General features: G+C 32.0%; 4 protein-coding genes and 1 long non-coding RNA gene across 7 annotated transcripts in view; 4 read left to right on the top strand and 1 right to left on the bottom strand.

The window, feature by feature from the left end:
- Positions 1-2,394, top strand: part of LOC109161106 (calmodulin-like protein 9) — a 12,220-nt gene extending 9,826 nt beyond the window's left edge. Inside the window, exon 4 of the mRNA XM_019309460.1 lies at positions 2,261-2,394. The gene's annotated coding sequence lies outside the window, so the exon portion shown is untranslated. The remainder of the gene's footprint in view (positions 1-2,260) is intronic.
- On the top strand, positions 358-2,252 carry LOC109161105. Its single transcript, XM_019309457.1, has 3 exons — positions 358-593; positions 1,460-1,731; positions 2,021-2,252. The coding sequence occupies exons 1-3, from the start codon at positions 451-453 to the stop codon at positions 2,242-2,244; spliced, it is 639 nt and encodes a 212-aa protein (XP_019165002.1). The 5' UTR covers positions 358-450; the 3' UTR covers positions 2,245-2,252.
- On the top strand, positions 839-19,873 carry LOC109161104 (probable calcium-binding protein CML18). Of its 3 annotated transcripts, none has more exons than XM_019309456.1 (3): positions 839-885; positions 19,042-19,358; positions 19,459-19,873. In XM_019309456.1, the coding sequence occupies exons 1-3, from the start codon at positions 878-880 to the stop codon at positions 19,695-19,697; spliced, it is 564 nt and encodes a 187-aa protein (XP_019165001.1). In that variant the 5' UTR covers positions 839-877; the 3' UTR covers positions 19,698-19,873. The 3 variants fall into 3 exon arrangements, with proteins under 3 accessions (XP_019165001.1, XP_019165000.1, XP_019164999.1); XM_019309455.1 differs by lacking the exon at positions 839-885 and adding an exon at positions 18,125-18,355 and having other exon boundaries at positions 19,087-19,358; positions 19,474-19,873; XM_019309454.1 differs by lacking the exon at positions 839-885 and adding an exon at positions 18,125-18,355 and having other exon boundaries at positions 19,087-19,358.
- On the bottom strand, positions 2,816-24,450 carry LOC109161114. The gene is made up of 2 exons (XR_002050882.1): positions 24,391-24,450; positions 2,816-2,856 (listed from the first exon to the last, which is right to left on the bottom strand). It is a non-coding gene; the product is annotated as an uncharacterized LOC109161114 (long non-coding RNA).
- Positions 8,589-12,690, top strand: LOC109161107. The gene is made up of 3 exons (XM_019309461.1): positions 8,589-8,810; positions 8,944-9,224; positions 12,503-12,690. The coding sequence occupies exons 1-3, from the start codon at positions 8,641-8,643 to the stop codon at positions 12,544-12,546; spliced, it is 495 nt and encodes a 164-aa protein (XP_019165006.1). The 5' UTR covers positions 8,589-8,640; the 3' UTR covers positions 12,547-12,690.

Genomic DNA, 24,450 nt, shown 5'->3' with positions numbered 1-24,450 from the left:
GAAAGAGAATGTAGAATGCGAGAAAAAAAAATTAAATTTTAAAAACAAAAATTAAAAAAAATAATAAAAAAATAGTGCGTCAGGCGTGCTGTCAGCACGCCTGACACGCCACACAGGCGCGTGCAGTGCACATGCCCGTGTGGCCATTGAACGCGCACAACATGTGTTCCTTCCTTTTTGTTTTTTTCTGACATGATCCCAACCCTTTGTAGGCCAATTATTTTTTTAAATAACCCCCAATTCACTTCTATTGGATGCTCTAAGAGACAAGGTTGAATTTTCTATCCTACTTGATATATATATATATATATATATATATATATATATATATATATATATATTGCAGTCTTCTGGATCGAAAATGTGTACACATTATTCATTTAGTTCACATTATTGACTAAAAGAAATTATACCTTTCCTTCATCCTCCTGCTTAGCTTCTCCCTCAGACATGGTGGATCCGGGCACGTTCATTGTGGGCCTTTTAGGAGCAGCGAGTTCTACAGCAAGTATTGGCAAAATAATTGCAGAAATTATAGAAAAGAAGGCACAGAACGGAAATGCAGAAGCAGCCAAAGCACTTGCCAAAATTAGGTTAACTCCCTCATCCTTTAATTTAATTTGTTGCCAAATTGGAGATCAATCAGATATGTGATTTTCTTCTCCCAATGCAAACGTTAATTTTTATCCAATACTTCTTCCCCATGCCCTCATCCTAACAAAGCATTTAGAAATATGTAATTCATGTCTCTACAGATTAGTGGCTCAGCAAAAGAGCAAATGTCCATTGCTCACAAGCGATCTGTCCCTTCCCAAATTTTATTTTGAATCTTGATCTCTTCTCTAAATACTGTCTATTGAATTAGTAAGTTAAGTTCATGCGGACATAATGACCCTGTTTGGTAACATAGTAAGCTTATCAGCTAATTTTAGCTTATTTGATCACGTTTGACTTGGTTAAACATTGCAGGAAATTATGGAATTTCGGATCACTTGAAAGTGATCTTAAATCAAGTCGAAAGCAAAAAGTGGTCAGAAATAGCAACAAAGGTTTTTCCGGATACCAAAAGTGGTCAGAACAAGGCTTTCAACTTGATTTAAGATCACTTTCAGGTTGTCGGAAATTCCATAATTTCCAGCAGTGAAACAATCAATATAAATGTTTGATTAATAAGCTTTTTTGTAACAGTGTATTGCTACAAAATGTTAAAATAAAATTTAAAAAAAAAAAACAGTTTTTTCGATCAGTTTTTTGAGAAAGTAATTTTGTATGTAATCAGCTATCAGCGTACAACTAATTTACCAAAACACTTTTCTACAATCAGCTAATGATATCAATTAGTTAAACCCACTACTGATCCAATAAGTTAACAGCTACAACTATTTACCAAACACTCTAATAATGTTTATTACAATACTAAACTCTTTGTTTGTGTTGTGTAAACGTGGGAAAAACAAAGTTCCATGATGGGTCCAGGATCCTTTCCTGTGTTTGACGGGAGTGAGTATCGAAGCTGGCGCAATATGATGAGGGCTTTGCTTATATCCCATGGTCTCTGGGACTTGGTGGAGAATGGTTACAAAGCTAAGGTTTTTAGAAAAGATGGGAAGAAGAAGGACGCCATGGCTATGATGATTATCCTGCTGGGAGTTCACCAATCAGTTCGTCGCTGTACTCATAATGCAAACAACTCAAAAGAAGCTTGGGATGCAATACAACTCAAATATCAAGGCATGCTAGCTATCACTGTTGGAAATTATGGAATTTCCGACCACTTAAGAATGATCTCAAATCAAGGCGAAAGTAAAAAGTGGTCGGAAATAGTAACAAAAATTTTTCCGGATACCAAAAGTGGTCGGAATCAGGCTTTGGACTTGATTTAAGATCACTTTTAGTTGATCGTAAATTCCATAATTTCTAGTAATGATATTACAACCCAATTAAATTTATTAGATTCGAAAATGTTTTTTTTTTTTTAGTTAAATGACTCATTTTTCAGAAAATATATTTTTCTGTACAGGCATAACAAATGATCAGATAGCCCATTTCAGGGCGGCCTTCGGCCTATTGGACAAGGACGGCAATGGTCGCATCACTAGAAAAGAGCTTGTGGCTGTGAACAAGTCAGGGGGAATGAATTACACCGAAGCTGAGCTACAGGGTGTGATAAATTGTCTGGATGCTGATGGGAATGGAACCATTGAATTCTCAGAGTTCCTAAATTTCATGACACGGAAGAAGTAGAATTTGGATTATATATATGGGTTAAGCTAGTGCAATGGATTCCCAGGTCTTTCTATTTTCCTTGTTTATTGGATGGTTTAAGCTCCGATGTTAAATTAATGTAATTTTTCTCTATTTTAAGGGCAGTGGAATCTTTTTATTCCCCAAAAAGATTCAAGCCAAAAAAAAAAATTTAATGTATTTTGAATTTTTTTTAATGTCGCGGAAATTTAACCAACTAGGGTCCTTTCAAGAGGACTACGTGCGGTTAAAATTTAAAAGTTGAAGCATCATGTCTGGTTAACTTGGACCAAGAATGGTTAACTTTGAAAGTTGAAAGACTACAAATGGTTAATTTGAAAGTTTAGGACTAAACGTGACAAAGTTACTATACTCGCAGGACCCCAAGTGGCATTAATTCAATTATGTGTATATATATATAGTTAATATATTATATGTCTTTAATTAATAAATTATGTGCCTATAAATAAATTGAAGGCACATAATTTGTTAACTAAAGACATATATGCCATGTTTGGTAAATGTGTGTTAGTTGTTAGTTGATTGGGTTAATTAGGGGGTATAACTAATAGATAACATTAGCTTATTGTAAAAATGTGTTTGGTAAATTAGCTGTTAGCGGATAGCAGTTTGGTATAATTTCTTTTTTTTAAAAAAAAAGTTGTTTTGAACAGCTTTTTGAATTTTAACATTTTGAAATTTTTTTGACCCACATGAGAGAGGTCACTACATGCTATCTGAGCACAAGGTGCTTGGCTCAAAAAATATACTTGAGTAGAGTGAAAATGTGAAAATATTTATGACAAAATATGAAACATAATCAATTAGATAAAATAATCTGAATAACACTATATTCATAAATAATTTTTAATTTTAATTTCTTTTAGTTAGATCAACTTTAAGTTTTTCTAAATTAATTCGAATACAACGAAGTATAATATAGACTTGTATACTATATTAATTTAATAATTAATAAAAAGTAGACTAAGAGCATTTTATTTGGAAGAGATAAAATAAATAAAATAATCAAGAGAAGATAAGAAAAAGTGTTGCTAATAAATTTTGAACCTGTGACCATAAGCTTTTTAAGCTCAAGTTCAAAGTTCAACCAACTAAACTACTCAAATTATTAACAATTTAAACATAAATACAGGTTTTATATAACACTTAATGCTATATATGTACACACACACATATATAAAGGGGTGGAATGAGGGAGGGTTGCAGTTGCCCCCACTGCCCCCGTAGTGGCTCCATCCCGTCCGATTCTATCATTTCATAGGTCCAGGGTGTAGCAACCAATATGGGTCCTACCTGAAATTAATATATATTTGTATAACTATAAGAAAAAAAAATACTAGCCAAAGACCTTGTGGTCAAGCAGCATGAACTAATTACCAATATTGATGTTTGGTTATCTATGACCCTATAATGGAAAATAAAAAATTAAGGCAATTGGTTCTACTATAAAGACATCCAAAGCACCAACATGAACAAAATAAATCAAAACAAAAATCTAAGAGCACTAAACCAAATTTAAAATTTTAATTACTAATAAGATGGAATGATACTTGTTTTTAATTAGGAATGCGATTTTTAATTGATGGGTAAACAAATCACATAGTTGTGTTTTAAAATATTGTCAACCAAACACTAATTATGATTTTGATTCTCATTCCTAGTGTGTAAACCCATAAACCAAACTCATCTTAAATTTAACCAAATTAATAATTGAAAATTGCGAGTCATTATGGATAAAGGATCACAAATAGTAGTATTTAATTAGATGCAGTGTGAGAAAAAAAAAAGTGTTTAAGAGAGTTGTTAATAATAGGCATATATATAAAAGGAGTATATAGATATGCACAAGTTGAGTAGTGATTACCAAGTTGAAGAGAAGTGCATGGAAACATGAAGAGAAATGTGATGATCAAAAGAACTAAGAAGAGAAATGGAGTATTATTGGAAGTAGCAGCCATTTTGCAAATTGGAGGAATTGAAGAGAAAAGGTAGAGATTTGGTTAGCTTATGATATACGAAGTTGTATTCCTTAGCTTATTTTATATAGCCATCCTCATATTAATTACAAAGACAAATAAAGGCCAACTAGCTAGTTAGGTGGCAAGAAATTTCCACGGTCAATGTGGCCCCGTCTGCACGGTGTGATAAGTTTGTATGAACTCCTAAATATTACATTTTGATTTAAAAGTATTATATTTTTCTTCAAAAGTATTACATTTTTTTTTTTATAAATAACAAACAATTTAATCATAATTAATTTTACATTTTTCGATATAAATATTACATTTCTATCGTGACCTGATTTATCTTACAGATAAAGATTTGTGAAAGAGTCTCACAGTCACAGAAGACTCACCCTTAAATAAAAAATTTGCAGTGAAGAAAGTTTAAGATGACATAAACTGCATTGACTTGAAGTCTTTCTCTATGTCATTTTTGAACTAAGCTACAAGTTTTTGGAAAATAAAACAAGCTGCATTGACTTGAAGTCTTTCATTACCCTTATACTTGTTGGAAGTTTGGTGCCAAAAGACTAAAACAGTTAAAATTTTGATAGTCGAAGGATGTAATTAGCGAAGTTAAAATGAGTATGATGAAATTGGTAAAACCAACATAGTCAATAAACCATTTTGATAATTTTCTCTTTTAAAAATATGTAAGGAAAATTAATAAGTATTACACTCAAAAGTTATTCCATGAGAACTTAGGAATAAGCTAATATGAAGCACCCCCTCGAAATACAAGGAGAATAGCTCATTTTCATTAACACTATTCTCAAGAATAAAATGATTTATAAAACAAGTGAATAGACCAATTTTTAGAATTGTTATTTCATTCCAAACATATTTCGTGAATCATACATGTTACTCGGTTACTGGTTACATGAGTTGGATGATTAACCCTATATCAAGTTTTAAAAAAGAATTCACCTAATAATTAATTACAAAATATTCAATCAAATAATTTTACATTATGCGATGAATATTATGAAGTAAGTTTAAAAAGGAAAATGTAACATTACTCTTTGCTCCTCCTTCCAAATTATATTGCCTACCAAACGAGTGTGTTAAACCCATGCAGGTGTAACATTACTCTCTTGTTATTAGCTTCTTTAAAAATAAAAATAAAAAATAAAAACTACGATCCAACCTATCTATAATATTTGTTCAACATAATGATTATGCCAAGACACTTAATTAGGATATGACCAAATCTATGACATTCCGTTTGAGCGCAAATTATAGAAGGGGATCCAGCTCCACCTTGCAAGGTTGACCCGGATCCAAATGATCACAATTTACATACTAAATATTTAAAATTTACCTTTTTAAAATTCATAATTCGTATATTACAAACACAGAATGTTAACATATATGTAATTGATTACCTTGTTTTGTACTAACAAGTTCATTTCAAATATTGCAGTCACACAATATTAACAAATTAGGATTTGTGAACATTCTACAATTGTTATGTATTTTTATTTTTGACCATGGTTGAAAAAATCATTAGGTGCTCTTTGGGCACTCGGGATCGCTTAGGCGGCGATTAATCGGTGCATAGGCGCTCGTGCATTTTTTATTTTCTTAAAAGTTTTTTTTTTAAAAAAATTTTAAAGACTTAATAATTATAAACTATTTAATACTTTAATAGTTAATACTAAAATATTAAATATTATTCTAAAAACATATAGAGTTTGAACAATTTAGGGTTATTTTGCTCAAAACGATGTGGTTTTGAGTAAAATAACCCATTTAAAAAAAAAAAAAAGTGAACAATAACTAATCGACTGACTAGGCGACCTAGTCGGCTGACCAGCGCTTAGCGCCTATACGTCGATTAATTGGTGCATAGGCGAGATTTTACAACACTAATTTTGACTTTGAAACATAATTTATATTTTAAAAATTTACAATTTTAATGCTAAAAATACACAATTTATACATCATTTAAGACCAGAGTTCACTTGACAAGCGGAACCTCGGCCATGGTATAACCACTCCCGTTTGAGTAGTAAAAATCGATTTCATAGCAAATATTTTATTTATTATTCGAGTCATAAATATTACATTGCGTGTACGTTACGAGTTGACCTGCCACTTTCATGGAATGACCTTGGATTCTCGATCTCTTACAATTTTGACTTAAGAATTTTTATTTTTATTTTTGAAAAGTGGATTAAGAAGTTAATGGCACAAATTGATCTTACATTCTTACGTCGTGTATGGTCAGCTGTGCTTATGGTACACGTAATGACGTAATAGATAGTCATTTTAACTTTGCATGGAATTTAGTGGCATTTCTTCTACTTAGTTTTTTTGTTTTTTAATAATAAAAATGAGAGTTAATACCCAAAATGATCCCTCGACTATGCTATAATTACCAATTTGGTCCTCAATTACCATTCTTACCCAATTAAGTCCTCAACTATGTAACTTTTACTCAATTAAGTCCTCAATTATACAATTCTTACCCAATTTAGTCCTCAACTATACAATTCTTACCCAATTTAGTCCTCTGTATTAATTTGACTGTTTGTTGACTGTCAAAAATCGGGATAAAATTATAATTTTACAAGAATTCTCCTTCCTCTCCATTTAGCAGCGCCAAACCATGCAGCAATACACTCCGATCAGATTTTGATCGTCAAAAAATCGTTGGAAATCAAATTCATGGGTTATCCGATGCATAACCACTACTTCGATACTGACAGGTTTAGAACCCAACCAGAGCTTATTGCTACATGGTTTGGCGCTGCTAAATGAGGAGGAAGGAGAAAACTTGTAAAATTACAACTTTATTTCCACTTTTGACAGTCAACAAACAGTCAAATTGACAAAGGACTAAATTGGATAAAAATTATATAGTTGAGGACTTAATTGGGTAAGAATGATAGTCGAGGACCAAATTGGTAATTGCGACATAGTCGAGGGACTATTTTGGGTATTAACTCTAAAAATGATACATTACAAAGAATTAAACAAACAATAAGAATAGTTATAGCATTTAACTATATATATATCTACTATATCTACTATCTACTATACTAATAAGAGCCCAAGAGAGTTAGGCCTATAATGGGTAGAAAAAATGGCGGTCGAATTTTTTAATCAAATGAATGGCTCAGATTGATCAGATTTTAATTTTCCCTTCAGATTTCCCAATTTATCCCTAATGAATATGATTTTCCGTTAACTTTTCCGTTAAATATTATCTTTTCCGTTAATTTCTGTTAGTTCACCATTAACTTACCCATTGATTTCAATAAAACGGTCTTAGGTTCGAACCCCATCCCAATCAAAGTTGGCATTTAATTAGTACTCTATTTTACTCTTATTAAATTAAATAATAATTTAGTATCTACAACAATAAATAATACATATGCATTTCTTTAATTTAGAATTATGTGTCTACAATGTCTTTATTCAAAAAAAAAAATTATTCATTATCAATAAATTAAATAAGAGAAATAATTTCATTAGTTATATTGTCTTTATTTTTCTCCAATATAAAAATTCTTTACATTCAAATTCATCAATTGATTATATTCGTTACATTGTCCCTACAATGTATTTATTAAAAAAAATTATTCATTATCAATAAATTAATTATGATAAATAATTTTAATTAGTTATATTATCTTTATATTTCTCCAATTTAAAAATTCTTTACATTCAAATTCATCAATTGATTATATTCACTACATTTTCTATTATCTTTTTTGTGCACTATTTTTTTAATTAAATATCAAATTTATAATACAAAATAATGCCATATATTTATTTACCAAGTATTTTATTAATACCATAAAAAAAATAAAAAAAATATATAATTAATAAAGTCAATCATATTAACTACTTAGGGATTTGTTGACAAAGAGAGTATTCAAATCATACAACAAATTGAAGTGAGAATTATCTCGCAATGTCCTTGTTTGACAATCTTAGCGGCTAGCGTTAGCAGATTATATTAGCGAATTTGACTAGCGAATTATATCAACGGTTGGTAAAAAGATATTTCAAAAAATTAACTGTTTAGATTAACATGTAAAATGACCTAAAGTACTTACCTTGATATAATGTAAAGTACTTATTAAAAAAAACATTGGCATAAAAAACTAGTATATGTATAAATGACATTTTCCGTTTTCATTTTTCAAAAAAAAAAAATTCTATTCCAATTTCACCTCAAGTCACTCAGTCACTCCGCGGTGCCTCAAGACTTTTCCCACGTGAAGGGGTGGAATCTTCTAGGAAACTACACACATTATTTATTGAGTTGATGTTGACTGAGAAATATAGTTTAAAAAGAAGAAAATTGTTGAGAATATATTATCCAGATCTAACCTTGTCTCCTTCCTTCTTCACTCTCGACATGGTAGACCCGGCGACAATCTCGCTCATCGTCTCCATCATTGCGACCCTTGCGGCAACAGCGAGCTCTGTAGCGAATGTTGTGAAAACAGTTGTCGAAACTTTAGAAAAGAATCGAGGGAACGGATGGAAACCAAATGCAGAATCTAGGAAAGTGCTTACAAATATTAGGTTAGTTAATTTGCTGTCATTCGTAAACTGGAGAATGGAGATCAGATCTGTGCTTTTTTGTTTTTTATGCAATGCGAAGATTTAATGTTTCCAATACTAACCTGTGTGTGTGTTCGTTCTGTGCAAACAAAAGCTCCAAGATGGGCACATCATTTCAAAAGCTTGACGGGAGAAATTATAGGATCTGGAGCACGGAGATGGAGAAATTGCTTAAATGCTATGATCTCTGGGACTTGGTGGAAGAAGGGTACAAAGAGAAAGGACTCAAAGATAAGGCTTCAAAGAAAGATCGGGAGAAGGATTTCTTGATTACCGTGATTCTCTTGATAGCAGTTGACGAATCAGTTAGCCACTGCGTTCTTGATGCAAACAACTCAAAAGAGGCTTGGGATGCGATAAAAACGCAATATAAAGGTATATATTACATATCAATTCAAGTTAATATCAACTTTATTTCTCTTTTTAGTTTCTTGGGTACAGGATATTTTTACTATTTATATACACTCTACTCTAATTTAGTCATGAGTTTAAAAAAGAAATCCTATTTTTACTCCAGAATATCATTAAGTACAGTACAATAGGACAAGATTTAGTAAGATTTTTGAAACTTGACATGGTAATTGAAAGTAAAATAAACTCTTCAATATACATACATATAGGTGAGATCTAGTGTGACTATGGCTTCCTCTGCGATCATGCACTTTTGTACCATTATGTATGCACAAATATAACACATCGGCTCTGTTTAGCAGAGCTTATAGCTTATTTTAAGCTTGTAATAAGATATAAGTTCTGATTGGTAATGTTCTCAAAATAAGCTCCTAACTTAAAATAAGAGTTTATTTTGAAACACTATCTAAGTTAGCATTTCAAAATAAGCCAGTAACTTCCTAACTTTTTTTCTATCTTTGTCCTTGTTATTTAAAGAAAAGACATCCTTTACCCTTCCAAATTAAAATCTTTTTCTCTTTTCCTTTATCAACTTTCATCGCAATTATTATTATTATTATTATTATTATTATTATTATTATTATTATTATTATTATTATTATGGGATGAAGGGATTGCAACAATATTGCTACTTCATTATGGGATGCTAGATCATGATTATGTTAATATATAGTTTTATTTCAAAATGTTATTTTTTTTTTTGAAGACAAAATGTTAAATTTTAATATGTAAACAAACTATTTTAAATTTTTTTGAAGATGTTCTTTTTAGACTTTTTACATTTATCAACTTATTAAAAAGTTAATTTTACCAAACACTTTCAATTATAACAACTAGCTTAACAACTCTTCAGTTTTCAGCTCCTAGCTTATAGTTTTTCAACTTTCAGCTCCGAGCTTATAGCTTTTCAGCTAGGTTTGTCAAACAGAGCCAACGTGTTCAGAAATGCACAAGGATGTGGTGCATTTATAAGCACATCTCAATTTGTAAAATGCACCACATCCTTACAGTGGCAGAGTCAGGATCTAAATTTAGTATGGTTAACATAAAAATACTCTGTATTACTCTGGATAATATAAAAATATAAATATAAGTTACATTTATTTATTATAAATGTTTTCATACTTTGAAAACATTGTATATTTTTCTTTACCAACAACACTTTCAAACAAATCCATTTTAATAAAAGTAACCAAACAATCATTAATTAAGTTATCTCTCATTCGACTACGCAATCAATTTTTCACTATCTTCATTACTAAAAGAAATGTTCTTTCAATACTTGCAATTGTCACTGGTAATATTAAAGCTAATTTCACAAGTAAAAAAAAAAAAATTAGTGGATATACACTATATCTTTGTCTCCACTAGTTTTTCAGCAAGAGAACCAACCTTTTGGATATTGAAAAGTGTAGAGTTAGAGCGCACATCAAAGATATTATAGTGTTTACAAGAAGCTCCAACAAATTTAGAAAAGTATCAATGTTTTGAAAAAGTAAAGCAAAACAACAAATGTATAAGTTTTTAACTCAACTTTGAAACATCATAGTTTATTGCAAGAAAAGAGGAAAAGTTATTTAAATAAATGTAGGACTTTTTTAATTCTCGATTTCCACTCTTACTCTCTAAGTTACATTTTTTATTCTCGTGAAACAAAGAGTTATTAAATTTTTTATTATTATATTTTGAAAATTAAATTTTGTTTATATATATGTTGACAACTATTATATTTATTTTAGTAGGGTCAATTTTAAAATATCTCAAAATATATATATGTATATGTAATTAACCATAAAATTTGATTGGGATAAATTGACCCCACTCAAATCAACATAGCTCCACTATTGCATCGTGGTGTATTTATGAACACGTGATGGTGCATATGTGTATACAATGTGGTGCAAAGTCACACGTCCGCACGAGAAGCAATAGCCGCATATGAACCAACTTCTATACATATATATATATATATATGTGTGTGTGTGTGTGTGTGTGTGTGTGTGTGTGTGTGTGTGAGAGAGAGAGAGAGAGAGAGATTATATGAGAACCACTCTTCTCATCAGTACATAAGAACAAATAGGATGCATTAAAAAAACATATCTATAGATGAGATTAGTTAAGGGAATCCAACATTTGCGTGTGCATATGGAACATGTGTTGTGTGCATATCCTATGTTTGCACACAACACATGCTCTATATGCACACATGAATATTGAATTCTCCAAATTAATCTCATTCATAGATCTGTTTTTTTAATACATCATATTAATTCTTTGTACTCATATTGAACATGATGGTTCTCATAGGATCATCACCTTATATAGATATATATAATTTGGGTAGAGAAAATGAGATCGAAGTTGAATTAAGACTGGAAAGAACAAGCAGAAACTAGGAGTGGAATAGATAATTTCAGAGAGGAGAGAAAAGAGGTGAACTCTTATTATAAAGTCATTCTCAAGCCACAGATTCAAAATTTGGTTGGTGCCTATAATATTGAACTGATTAAAACATTGAGATAAAAGCATTTTTAGTCACCCATGTTCATTGCTAGTCGTTTTAATCTCTTACTTTTGCCGCTACAATATACACCTCTAGTTCTTTAAAAACAAATTGCAGTTTTAATCCATGAAGCTATAAAATTATTCAATTCGATTAAAAGTTTTACTTAGTACATGTATATTTCAGTACTTTTTAATATTTCTTCTTTAATTATAATCTTGTTTAGTGTCGGCATTTCATTTTTTGTAAATTAAAAACTTGATTTTAACAGGTTCGTATAGGTAAAATAGGGACGATGTATCACAAATGAAGAGAAAAAAAATTATGGATAAAGTTGTTAATTCCCTAGTTTGCATATGAAATACCAAAACAGAAAAAATTGTAAAGAATAAAAATACTAAAATTTTAATATACACATGTATTAAGAATTTTTTTAATAAAGTTTAATAATTTTGTTGTTCTAGAGGTTAAAGTTGCAACTATTTTGAAGAGTTCGGGTGTATATTACAACAGTAAAAAGTTAGAAACTAAAAAACACTAGCTAGCAAAAACAATTGAGGAATTAAATTTGTGCATTTTTCCCTAAAACATATGAATTAGTCCAAGTTTTCGGAACTCTCTAAACTTCATTGCTAAATTATCTTTAAGCCGTTGCTAATTTATGTTAGGATTGTTGGGGAGTGGTCATTTCAACACTAATTGAATTTTTCATTGTTGTATATATCTGTTGATTATGCAGGCAAAAGCTTGAAGTCATATTTCTGTTTGAGATGTAAATCATAAAGAAGGTGATCTTAGGTAGTGGAGTAGGCTCAATTGAATTACTCTAAAATTGATGTATCTCTTTCTCTAATCTTTACCTGTAATCCTAGCATATTCAATTGTATTTTTTTAGGAGTTGTTTGCAAAATGACTTTATCAACCAAAGTCTAGCTTGTTTGATCAATTTTAATTTGTTTTAATATCAGTGTTTGGTAAACAATTTATTGATGCCGCCAATAAGTTAAAATTGAAAAAGCTACATGATATTAACTTAATGCGATTTCGGTTAAAAAGTTAAATTTATCCTTAATAGTTGTTGGCTATTCTGGTGTTTATATTTATTCAATTTTATACAAATTTACATTTTTAATATCATCGGGACCGTCTAGAGCCTGACATCTAAATTGATTTTTTACTAAAACTAGAGGTGTCAAAAGAGCGGACTTGGGCTGACCCCGTTCGATTATATTTCAGACCGGGCCAAGCTAGTCTAAAAAATTAAAATTAAAATCCAGTCCAGTCCATAACTCAAAAAATAAAAAGAAAAATAAAAAATATTAAAAATTATATATCAGTTCATTTAAATTATGCTTTTTTCTTTTAATTAGCTATACAAGTTCACATATTTATTTTCAACTATGTAACTTAGGAATCGCTACAAAAGTTGGAGTCCTATTTATAGGAAAAGTATGAGATTTTAAAAATTTTATTAAAATACTTACCATTGATATGATAATGATAGGTGATGGCGACATGGGACCCCGGAGTTCCATTTTATTTGGAAAGTATTGGTTCAAGTTAAGGTAATAAAGGAAGGAGGTCGACAGTTATGTCATGTATCTGGGTCCACCTTGTACCTTACAAGGTGGACTCGGATCAAAATACATAATTTATATATGGCAGAAGTGTCAAATAGACTCATCTACTACAACGAAGTGCTCAATTCTCACCATGAACTAAATTAAGTATCAAATAGACCCATCTAGCAGTTAAATTTGTTCAATTGACTTTTTTTACAGGTTGCTAACAGGTTGCCTATTTAATTATTAAAATATTATATATATATATATATATATATATATATATATATATATATATATATATATATATATATATATATATATATATATATATATATATATATATATATATATATATATATAACAAAAAAAAAAAAGAATTTCCCAAAATTCAAGAAAAACCATAATCTGGAATCCAAAGCGCAAGTCTTCTGTTCTCAAAACCCATTTGCTTTCACCCAGAGATACAAAAGGTTGTGAGTTTCTGATTCATAGAAAAAGGTTGTAATATGAAAAATTATCACTGTATATTCTGAAGCTTACAAAAAGAGGATAAAGCATGGAAGCTAAAACTGAATCCAACGTTTCAGTTTTCAAGAACAAACAAAAAAAGTCAATAAGCTTGCAAAAATTATACACAATAGATTCGATCCACCCAGAAAATTTACACAAAACATAGTAACAGAAAAGATCCAAAAATATCAATTCATTCCACATTTGGTCGGAGCAGCAATGAGATGATATATATTCGATCTTAATTTATCCATTTTCATTTGAGTAGTTTTTTAACCAACAGAACCATAGTTTCTGTGCTGTCTGGATTAACCAAGGTGAAGGAACACCAATCCCCAATCTTTATCTTGTTGGCTTCTCGGAAAGACTTCCATCCGTAGACCAGATGGACTCTATTCTCCGAGGATGCTATCTCTATTTTCACACCTCAGTTTTATCATCTTTTCATGCAATATTCCGGTGTACCGAGCAAACTCTATTGGAAAAACAAATAAACAATTTTTTTTGTTATATATATTTATTATATTTTTTAATAATTGAATAGGCAACCTGTTATTAACTTGTAAAAAAAGTCAATCGAACAAATTTAGCTAGTAGATGAGCCTATTTGACACTTAATTTAGTTCGTGGTGGAAATTGAGCACTTCGCAGTAGTAGATGGGCCTATTTGACACTTGTGCCTTTATATATTGAATGTTTACCATTAAATACTGAATGTTCACAATTTTATTTATATAGTGAAGGTTCACAATTTTAATTGTGAACATTCAGTATGTAAATTGTGTATTTTAAAATCCACAGAATATTTTGACGAGAGAGGTTAGCCTAGGTTGGCCAATGACCGGCGTTCGACGGGGCAGTCCATTAGATCCGCGACGCCCCACCAGCCACCCGAATCATAACCCCGAATGGGCAAGATTCTTACATGGGAATGTGGGATACTAAAACGAGAGTGGTTTAGATGTTGTATTAGAACATCCTCAATAGTGTGAAAATTTTGAGGGGATTTTACAGGTGTGATTAGGAAATAGAAAATGGGAGGGGAGAAAAAAAAAAAAAACTAAAATCTGGAAAAAAAAAATAAAACAAAACAAAACAAAAATATATATATATTTACGCGCCTGCCTAGGCACGAGAGTTGCGCCTCTTTGTTGGCAAGACCCACTCACGGCCAAAATCCCCATCTTTGCAGGCCACACTCAACTTTTCTCTCTCTTCACCCTCTTTCTTCCAAATCATCTCATTTTTCTTAAAATCTATGCAAAGCCCCACAAACGATTTTTACTTCATGTGAAAAGGGTCTTGTGGAGTGGGTTTCTTTGTTTTTTTGTTTTTTGTTTTTTTTTTATTTTTTTTTCCAAGTTAAGAAGCTATCAAAATACAAGTATTATACATGGTTATCATATGTATTAGTGAATAATTTGAATTTGTCATAATCATTAATAATGATTAGATAATAAGTAGTTGAATTGCGTTAATATATTATATGATTGTTAATGATTATCGAATAATTTATATTTAAAGAATATCCTTTTTTGAAAAATACTAGTTTATATTTATATTTAAATCCATTATGTGCATTGCATGGGCGAAAATACTAATTTATATTTAAAGAATATCCTTTGTTGAAAAAAGGCCCCGCCAAACCACCAAACATGGACATTAACTAACTCTTCTAACTCTAGCACCGCAGGCGTCAATAATCAAGAGATCCGGCAATCCATCTGGACGAACTTCAAGAACCAACGTACCCCAATCCCTTGCAATGACCAATATTGGCCAAAAAGTCAGCACACCTATTACTGTCCCTTAAGATGTGCATAAAAATAACCTCTTCAAAGGCCAAAACAATATGCTTGCAATCTGAGATGAGCATAATAATAAAGTCACTGTTGCATAATTTTCATTCATAACCTTAACCACCGCTTCCGAATCCAACTTAACAACCATTTTCTAGAACCCCTTTTCTTTGCCAAGCTGTTTATGCCCCACAGCTCAGCAATGAAACTATCAGTCGCACTAATATTGACCAAGAACCCCATTATCCAGTTACCTTTGCGATCCCAGAACAACTCACCTGCACTTGCTAAATTCGCCGTGTGTTTTTTGGAACTATCAGTTGAAAAGCTGATAAATCAGTGGTTACATTGAGTGCTAGGCCATGGAATGTGATCCATTGAGAAACCTTAATGCCAATGGCAGCTAGCTTCTGATCTCCTGAAAGAACAAGACATGCATACTTCACGGAAAAATAACATTAGAAGAGCTTACAAACTAGAAAGAGATTATGGCCTTACCAACCCAAACACCAGTCAATCCTTCAACCCGTGAAGCTTTGATAGAAAATGATGAAGAAAGAGCTCGAATTATCACCTCTTCCAGTGCCCTGAGGTACCAATGAAGGTCCATCTTTTGGTAACGGAGATTCATAATAGGGTACATAACTATCTACAGAACCACAATGTATAGATTTCAATTCTTGCTCTAACAAATCTATAGAACTGCAATGTATATCTTTCAGAAGAATTTTTTCCACTTTAAGTCCTACAAGGCTACAACTATCCACAACTTTTAAAACTTTGCCACATTTAGCCCCTCTTACCTAATTTCTGGTCACCGGACCAAATAAATTTCATAAACAAGTCTCAAATATCAATTCATGATCACACACATCTATGAAATTTCAGAAACAAGTCCTAGTTGAAGTAAGCGAAAATCAAATGAAAAAACTAAACAAATTGAGGGCCTTCTTCTTGCTCCTTATCTTCTTGACTCTCCTGGAATCCCAGTCACCCGAGCACCCAATCACGGCGGGCACCGACACTTGAGACGAGGCAGTGCAACCCAGTCCTCTAAAAGTTGTAAAGTTCAAACGAAGAGTAGAAATGGTGGATTTGGAGCGAAGGAGGAGCTGAAGGCAGAATGAAGAAGAGGGGCAGTTTAGGGCAATTTATATGGTGCAATTGGTGTAGACGGGGATAGACGTCACTCCGTCCTTTCAATTGGACCAAACCCCATTATGTGTATTTACTTAAAAGTTTATGTGTATTGTGTTAGGAGTTTATGTATATTATATTAAGAGTTTATGTGTATTCAGTTAAGAGTTTATGTGTATTATTTTAAAAGTTTAAGTGTATTCTGTTAAGAGTTTATGTGTATTATATTATGAGTTTATGTGTAATATGTATTATGTTAAATTATGTGTACTCTGTTATGAGTTTATGTGCATTTAAAACGGAGATTTTTATTTTTTAGATAATGCATCAAAACGACGTCGTTTTGGGTAGGGCCGGATGCACAATGCATTGTGCGTCTTGGTGTACGATATAATGATTGGCTGTTTAGGGTTTCAAACGGGTGAGTTGTAGCATTTATAGGACGGGTTGTTGGGTTTGGGTTAATTGGTCGGATTAGATTCCGCCGGAATTAGTATTGGGTTATATTTTAGTCAGAATAGTCCATATAATTACAATATAATGCATGGCTAGTTTATGGATCACAAATTATGCTGTGGATACGAGTCCAAAACGACGTCGTTTTTAGGAAAAATGACGGCATTTTAGTTAAAAAAAAAAATTGATTTTGTCTTGTCGTTAATGGTGTTAACGGCGTTATTCGTTTGTGAAATTATGAATGGAAAATACACGGATAAACAGTGCTTTTAGATGAAAGTGCTCTGAAGTCCATGGATATTCCTGGCTGGGGTGCAAGGCACAATTTTTCCTTCTGCCTTTCTTTTTTCCCCTTCTTCTTTCTCCATCACTTTCAAAATCTTTCCATTTCATTCAAAAACCATTGACGATCCCAAAAACATGGTGTGTCCGGTGGCAAATTATATCGTAGACTCTGATCCAATACACATAATTTGATTTTATAATGTATAGAATTCATATTTACAATACACATAAACACGATATAATGATTGAAATCTGGGACTATTGTCGTGAGATAGGTTGAATTTTCTTTCCCACTTGATAATAGAATATATCTTCTAAGAAATATAGTTTTAAATGTAAGGAAATTATTATACATGTCCTTGGTCCTTCTCCCTCATACATGCTTCCTAGCTTCTTCCTTTCCTTTGTTTTTTTCCCAAAGATTCCCCCTTTTCAGTCAAAAACCATTGGCGCTAACTCCCACACATATGGTGGGTCTAGTGGCTATCATAATTCATAAGAGATAAGGTTGAATTTTCTATCCTACTTCATATATATATATATATATATATATATATATATATATATATATATATATATATATATATATATATATATATTGCAATCGAAAATGTACACATCATTTATTTAGTTGACATTATATTATTAACTAAAAGAAATTATACCTTTTTCCTTCATCATCCTGCTTAGCTTCTCTCTCAGCTCAGACATGGTGGATCCGGGCTCGTTCATTGTGAGCCTTTTAGGAGCAGCGAGTTCTGTAGTAACTATTGCAGATATTATAGAAAAGAGGGCACAGAACGGAAATGCAGAAGCAGCCAAAGCACTTGCCGATATTAGGTTAACTCTCTTAGCTCATCCTTTAATTTAATTTGTTGCCAAATTGGAGATCAATCAGATATGTGATTTTCTTCTCCCAATGCAAATGTTAATGTTTATCCAATACTTCTTCCCCATGCCCCAATCCTAACAAAGCATTTAGTAAGATGTAAATCATGATAATTCATTAAGCCAAATGTCCGTAAGTACAGATCTGTAGCTCAGGGCCAAATGTATGTGTATAGATTGGTGCCTCAGCAGACAGACCAAATGTCCAAGCGATATGTTTATTTTTGACATAATCTCCACATTATCATTGCCAAATTTTATTTAAAGTTTGTGCGGACATGGTAATTGGTAACATAGTGAGCTTATCAGCTAATTTTGACCACTATTAGCTGTTTGGGTTGGTTAAACAATCAATATGAATGTTTAACTAATTAGCTTTCTGTATCAACTTGTTGTTCCAAAATGCTAAAATTATAAAAAAAAAAAAAAAAAAAAAAACAGTTTTGTTGATCAGTTTTTTGATAAAGTAATTTTACATGTAATCAACTATCAACTAACATTTAATTTACCAAATACTGTTCTACAATCAGCTAATGCTATCAACTAGTTAAACTCACTAACTCAATAAGCTAAACTCACTGACTCATTAAGTTAACAACTATCGGCTAACAATTATTACCAAATGCCATAATGTTTACAATACTAACCTCTTTGTTTGTTTTTGTAAACGTGGGAAACAAAAGTTCGATGATGGGCCCAGGATCATTTCCTGTGTTTGACGGGAGTGAGTATGAAATCTGGCGAAATATGATGAGGGCTTTGCTTATATCCCATGGTCTCTGGGACTTGGTGGAAAATGGTTACAAAGCTAAGGCTTTTAGAAAAGATGGGAAGAAGAAGGACGCCATGGCTATGATGATTATCCTGCTGGGAGTTGACCAATCAGTTCGTCGCTGCACTCTTAACGCAAACAACTCAAAAGAAGCTTGGGATGCAATACAAATCAAATATCAAGGTATGCTAGCTATTACAATTTACACCCCAATTAAATTTAGTCCGCCTATAAACCTGAAAAAATGTTTTTTTTTTTTTTTTTTAAATGACTCATTTTTTAGAAAATATTTGTACAGGAATGACTGATGATCAGATGGCCGAGTTCAAGGCGGCCTTCAGCCTATTCGACAAGGACGGTGATGGTTGCATCACTAGAAAAGAGCTTGGGACTATGATGAGGTCATTGGGAGAGAATCCCACCGAAGCTGATCTACAGGATATGATGAATGAAGCGGATGCTGATGGAAATGGAACCATTGAATTCTCAGAGTTTCTAAGTTTCATGGCTGGGAAGAACTAGAATTTGGATATATGGGTTAAGCTAGTGCAATGGATTCCCAAGTCTTTCTATTTTGCTTGCATTGTTTATTGGATGGTTTAAGGTTGGATGTTGAATTAATTAATGTATGTAACTTTTCTTTATTGTAAGGGTAGTGGATTCTTTTTATTCCCCAAAAAGATTTTAGCCAAAATTTTACTCTTGCATAAAAAAAAAATATTTGGTGTATTCCCATTTTATAACTTTTACTCTCTCTCACATGTTCTTGATGCAGACACTTTTCTATGGATCGACATGATGAAAATAACAAATCCTTATCTGTCACTTCAGGAAGAAGTAAGGATACTATTTTACTCTATTTTAATTGGTTAAATTTATTTGTCAAAACTTAGCTTGTTTGATTAGACCGTATTAGGTTCTGTGCCTAAGTCAGAACGTGTTCCAAGAAGAGGCGAATTTCTCTAAGATCTTTCTGGTATTTTGAACTAATTTTCAAGGCATTATTTTGAATTAAACGGAGCACCTTGATTTGAGGAATTCAAGCAGCAAGTTTTTAATCAGTTGGTTATCATTTTTCTAAGAGCTTTTGAAGACATTGAACAAGTACTCCTACTGAAACACAAAAAACCAATAATGCCTTCATTGAGGCTTGAACTCACAACCTTCTAAATGGAAGTCAAACCCAAGTACTATTAGACCACATAGTCTTGGTATTCTCAACTAAACGTTGGATAATTCTCTAAGTTTTACATTTTATTATATCTCATCTTTGAATGTTCTAAGAGCTCTACAAGTCTATCACGGAACGTGGTCATGTTGTGTTGAAGATTGAAGTGATCTTTTGGCTTGCATGTACCCACTCAAGTAGATGGCCTGGTGAAGATTGAATTAGTGTAATTGGTTAAGGTCGTAGTGTGTATGGATTTGTCTTACCAACCCTTGTAATTTTTGGTGATCATCTAGTGAATTGGTGAGTTGCCTCACAAATGTAGGAGATTTTGCTCCGAACTATGTTACCTATTGCTCTGTCCCTGATTCCTTTTTTCTTTTTTTTTTTTTTATTTTTTACCTATTGCTTTCTGATACAGTCTATAAACCAAATAAGTAATTAATTTAAAATTAAGTAGAAATCAATTAGAAACCTCTTGCATTCAAGACTAATGATGCTTTTTCATAAAGAAACTATGGCCCTGTTTGGTAAAATAGATTTAAAAAACTACACAAAGTAACTTTTTCAATAAGCTTTTTTGAAAAAAAAAATTATATCAAACAACTATCAGTTATCAGCTAAGAGCTAATTTACCAAACACTTTTTTAAGTTATAACGCAAACAGGGCATCGTCCATGTATGAGAACTCCCTGCATAAAGGTCGGCCCTCAAATGGTCGGGAAGGTGATTAAGAATTCCTCGCCCTGTAGCTTTAGGACTGCACTGAGCATCACTCTTTGGGCTACACGTCGGGATGGGCATGAACACAGTTTCCCTTCCTGCATGCATGCAACTTCTTAATTATATTGTTATTATTATTATATATATATATACAGAATAGATTAGAGAAATTAAAGAAACTATAGAAAATAAGTTCTACACAGAGTTGTTTGTGTATGTTTGGGTTCATAATAAATAAAAATGAATGAGGAGATGGGGTATAGTAGTAGTTACCATGTGGAGCAGTGCAAGAAAAAAGGAAGAGAAATGCCATCAAAAGAACGAAACGAGAAGTAGAATTGAGCATGAGATTTGGTTTCCTTTGAGGAGTTGAGGATATATGTAGACATATCATGTTTGCCACTTTGCCTAGTTTTATAGTCATTCTCATAGCATAAACAAAAGACAGGAAAAAGGAAATAAAGAAGAAAAAGTCAGTAGGGTAACAAAAAATATCGGTGTTTGAATTGGACCCACAAGAATATATAGTTGAAGTTTCATTTTTAATTTAGACATTCTATAAAAATTATGATCTATTTTTTTTTAAAGATTATGATGGAGATATAGGGACACTTATGTCATGGATTTGGGTCCACCTTGCAAGGTCGAGCCGAGTCAAAATACACAATTTATATATTAAATGCTCAATTTAAATTGCGAACATTCAATATGTAAATTATGAGCATTCAGTATATAAATTGTGTATTTTTAGATCCGGGTCCATATAATAATTTGTCTAGATATAGGCTATGGGCCCAGCTTGATTCAATATCATCAGTATCATAAAAGCTAGGTGGGCAGAGGAGAGTGAGACGGGGGGCATGACTTGGCCATCGTTATGTTATGTACCCGTGTCCAGCATGCATTGTGGACACGGTAACGGTGCCGTTAGTGGCACTGTTATCTTCCACCATTTTTTAAAAAAATTTTAATTTCAGACCGCTTCGTTATAGGAACATATGTTCATAATTTATCACTATATGTTCATAATTGTAAGTTCATAATGTCAGAGCTCTGTGTTCATACTTCCATAACTGTACATTCATAATTCCACAAACGAATAACGCCGTTAACAGTGAGACAAAATCAAATTTTTTTTTAACTGAAATGCCGTCGTTTTTCCTTGAAAACGACGTCGTTTTGGACTCGTGTCCACAATGCACTGTGAACACGAGTCCACAGCATAATTTGCGATGACTTGGGGTGTTGCCTGCGGCAGCCGACCGGCACATGGGGTCGCCGGTGGGCACAATACAATTTTTTGGATCAATATAACAAAAATTTCATTCTCCTATTCATTTAGTTTTTTTGGATCAATAATTTTAGCACATATGGTATTGAAGAATATGCAAAGACGTATAATAGTTTGCCTCAAATTTTTAGACAATATGCCTCTAATGGCAATATATAGTTCTTGCATTAAGCCATGACAACCATGATATTTTAATCTTATCAACTTCAAATCTTGCTTGCTCACAAATGACTTGATGTTTGAAGAATACCATTGCAGTACTTTACCCCACATAAACACTCACAAAAACTTTTTTTTTTTTTCTTGACAAAGTATGAGAAGCTGGAACCAAATGCGTCTTTTTTCCGCGTGAGTTCGGAGCTAATCCAAGTCGTATACCCCATTTCGACCAAGTCTAATCTGGCTTTGTCTCCACCCTTAGTCTGGCCCTTGATATCTAATCAATGTTTGGACCCTAGCAGCCTAGCCTGTGGAAGGGGTTATCATGACATTAATTTGATAGGAGGATTTATCATTTTCCTTGCTCACATGGGAACCAATGGCATGCTAGGTCAACGAATTCTTCCTACTATCTGCCCCCACATCAAAGTTACTCAAACGACTTCACGCGTCGGGCAAGGTACATTATCCATTGTTTCAAAAATCTCGTCTAGATACTGATTAATCGGTGTCTAGTGTTTCACCATATCAGTAGTCTAGGCGGCTGACCGACTAGGCCGCCTAAGCGCTGCCTAGGTCTCCTAAGCTCCGACCAGGCTTCCTAGGCACCGACAAGGTTGTCTAGTCAGCCGATTAGTTATTGTTCATTTTTTTAAAATGGGTTATTTCACTCAAAGCAACATCATTTTGAGTAAAATAACCCTAAATTGTTCAAAATTTATATGTTTTTTTGAATTAATATTTAATATTTTAGTATTAACTATTAAAGTATTAAATAGTTATAATTATCCAATCTTAAAATATTTTTTAAAAAAATTCAAACAAATTTTTTTTTAAAAAAATTAATTTTTAAAAAAAAAAAAAAAAAAAAAAAACACACAGACGCCTAGGCGCCTATTAATCCCCGCCTAGGTGCCCCCTAGCGCCTGATTGAGGAGCGCCTAGTGATTTTTTCAACCATGACATTATTAGAGCATCTGTCATCCAAAACATAAAAAAATATATACCAAATGTCACATCAAAATGAATATTCTCACACCAAATTTTATTCATCTTGAACCCATTACACCAAATGTTATTATATACTAAAATAATTTAGTGTTTCAAAATTTTAAAGTTTATTAATTTGAATTTAATTAATTTAATATAAAATATAATTTGTAATATAAATAATAATATTTAGTACAATTTAATTTTGTTAAAATTATTTTTTATATAGTTTAATTTATATTCAATATTGTTTTTTTTTTGAAAGGTATATTCAATATTGTTTTAATCGTCTTGAAGAGATATTTCAAATGATATAATTTGCCAATTTGTTGCTCACGTTAAAGATGGCCTTACGAAGTACGATATAAGCTAGCTAGGTCTAACCTCAACTGAGTAACCACAAAATTTTAACTTTTTTAAGAATCATTTATTTGCCTTTTTAGTTTGAATTTAATCAACCATAACTAATCTAAGTTAATTTATCTTCTTGTGATCATTTGGTGGTTAGAGTCACAAAGTAAGTTTGTTTCACCTAAAACGCACTTAGCTTTCAAGTAGCGATTGTAGAATTTTTTATAAAAAATATAAGGTAGCATGTTGCAATTAATTTATTTATAATGCAAGAAATATCATTTTTATTAGTCTCCTAATTATTCCCTTCTAATAATTTAGGGATTTAGATGGAAATAAGAAGTCGCTACGTAACTTTTTAAACTAAATTTTCTTAAAATACTAATTGGCTAAAATTTCAACGTAACACTTTGTTGGTAGGAGAAATTAACTAAGGGCCTGTTTGGTAAATGACTGTTAGCTGATTGGGTCAATTAGAGAGTATAACTAGTTGATAACATTAGTCGATTGTAGAAAGGTATTTGGTAAATTACCTGTTAGCTGATAGCTGTTTGGTACAATTTCTTTTCTCAAAAAGTTAATTGAAAAAGTTG

Source organism: Ipomoea nil, unplaced genomic scaffold, assembly GCF_001879475.1.
Source record: "Ipomoea nil cultivar Tokyo-kokei standard unplaced genomic scaffold, Asagao_1.1 scaffold2921, whole genome shotgun sequence".
In the NCBI taxonomy this organism is placed as follows: domain Eukaryota; kingdom Viridiplantae; phylum Streptophyta; class Magnoliopsida; order Solanales; family Convolvulaceae; genus Ipomoea; species Ipomoea nil.
This window is presented reverse-complemented; position numbering and strand designations above follow the sequence as displayed.

Coding starts and splice junctions, on each gene's coding strand:
- LOC109161105 (XM_019309457.1), top strand. CDS start 451: ATGGTGGATCCGGGCACGTTCATTGTGGGCCTTTTAGGAGCAGCGAGT. Junction 594..1,459: donor AAAGCACTTGCCAAAATTAG/GTTAACTCCCTC, acceptor GGAAAAACAAAG/TTCCATGATGGGTCCAGGAT. Junction 1,732..2,020: donor AATACAACTCAAATATCAAG/GCATGCTAGCTA, acceptor TTTTCTGTACAG/GCATAACAAATGATCAGATA.
- LOC109161107 (XM_019309461.1), top strand. CDS start 8,641: ATGGTAGACCCGGCGACAATCTCGCTCATCGTCTCCATCATTGCGACC. Junction 8,811..8,943: donor AAAGTGCTTACAAATATTAG/GTTAGTTAATTT, acceptor TGCAAACAAAAG/CTCCAAGATGGGCACATCAT. Junction 9,225..12,502: donor GATAAAAACGCAATATAAAG/GTATATATTACA, acceptor TTGATTATGCAG/GCAAAAGCTTGAAGTCATAT.
- LOC109161104 (XM_019309454.1), top strand. CDS start 18,225: ATGGTGGATCCGGGCTCGTTCATTGTGAGCCTTTTAGGAGCAGCGAGT. Junction 18,356..19,086: donor AAAGCACTTGCCGATATTAG/GTTAACTCTCTT, acceptor GGGAAACAAAAG/TTCGATGATGGGCCCAGGAT. Junction 19,359..19,458: donor AATACAAATCAAATATCAAG/GTATGCTAGCTA, acceptor CTCATTTTTTAG/AAAATATTTGTACAGGAATG.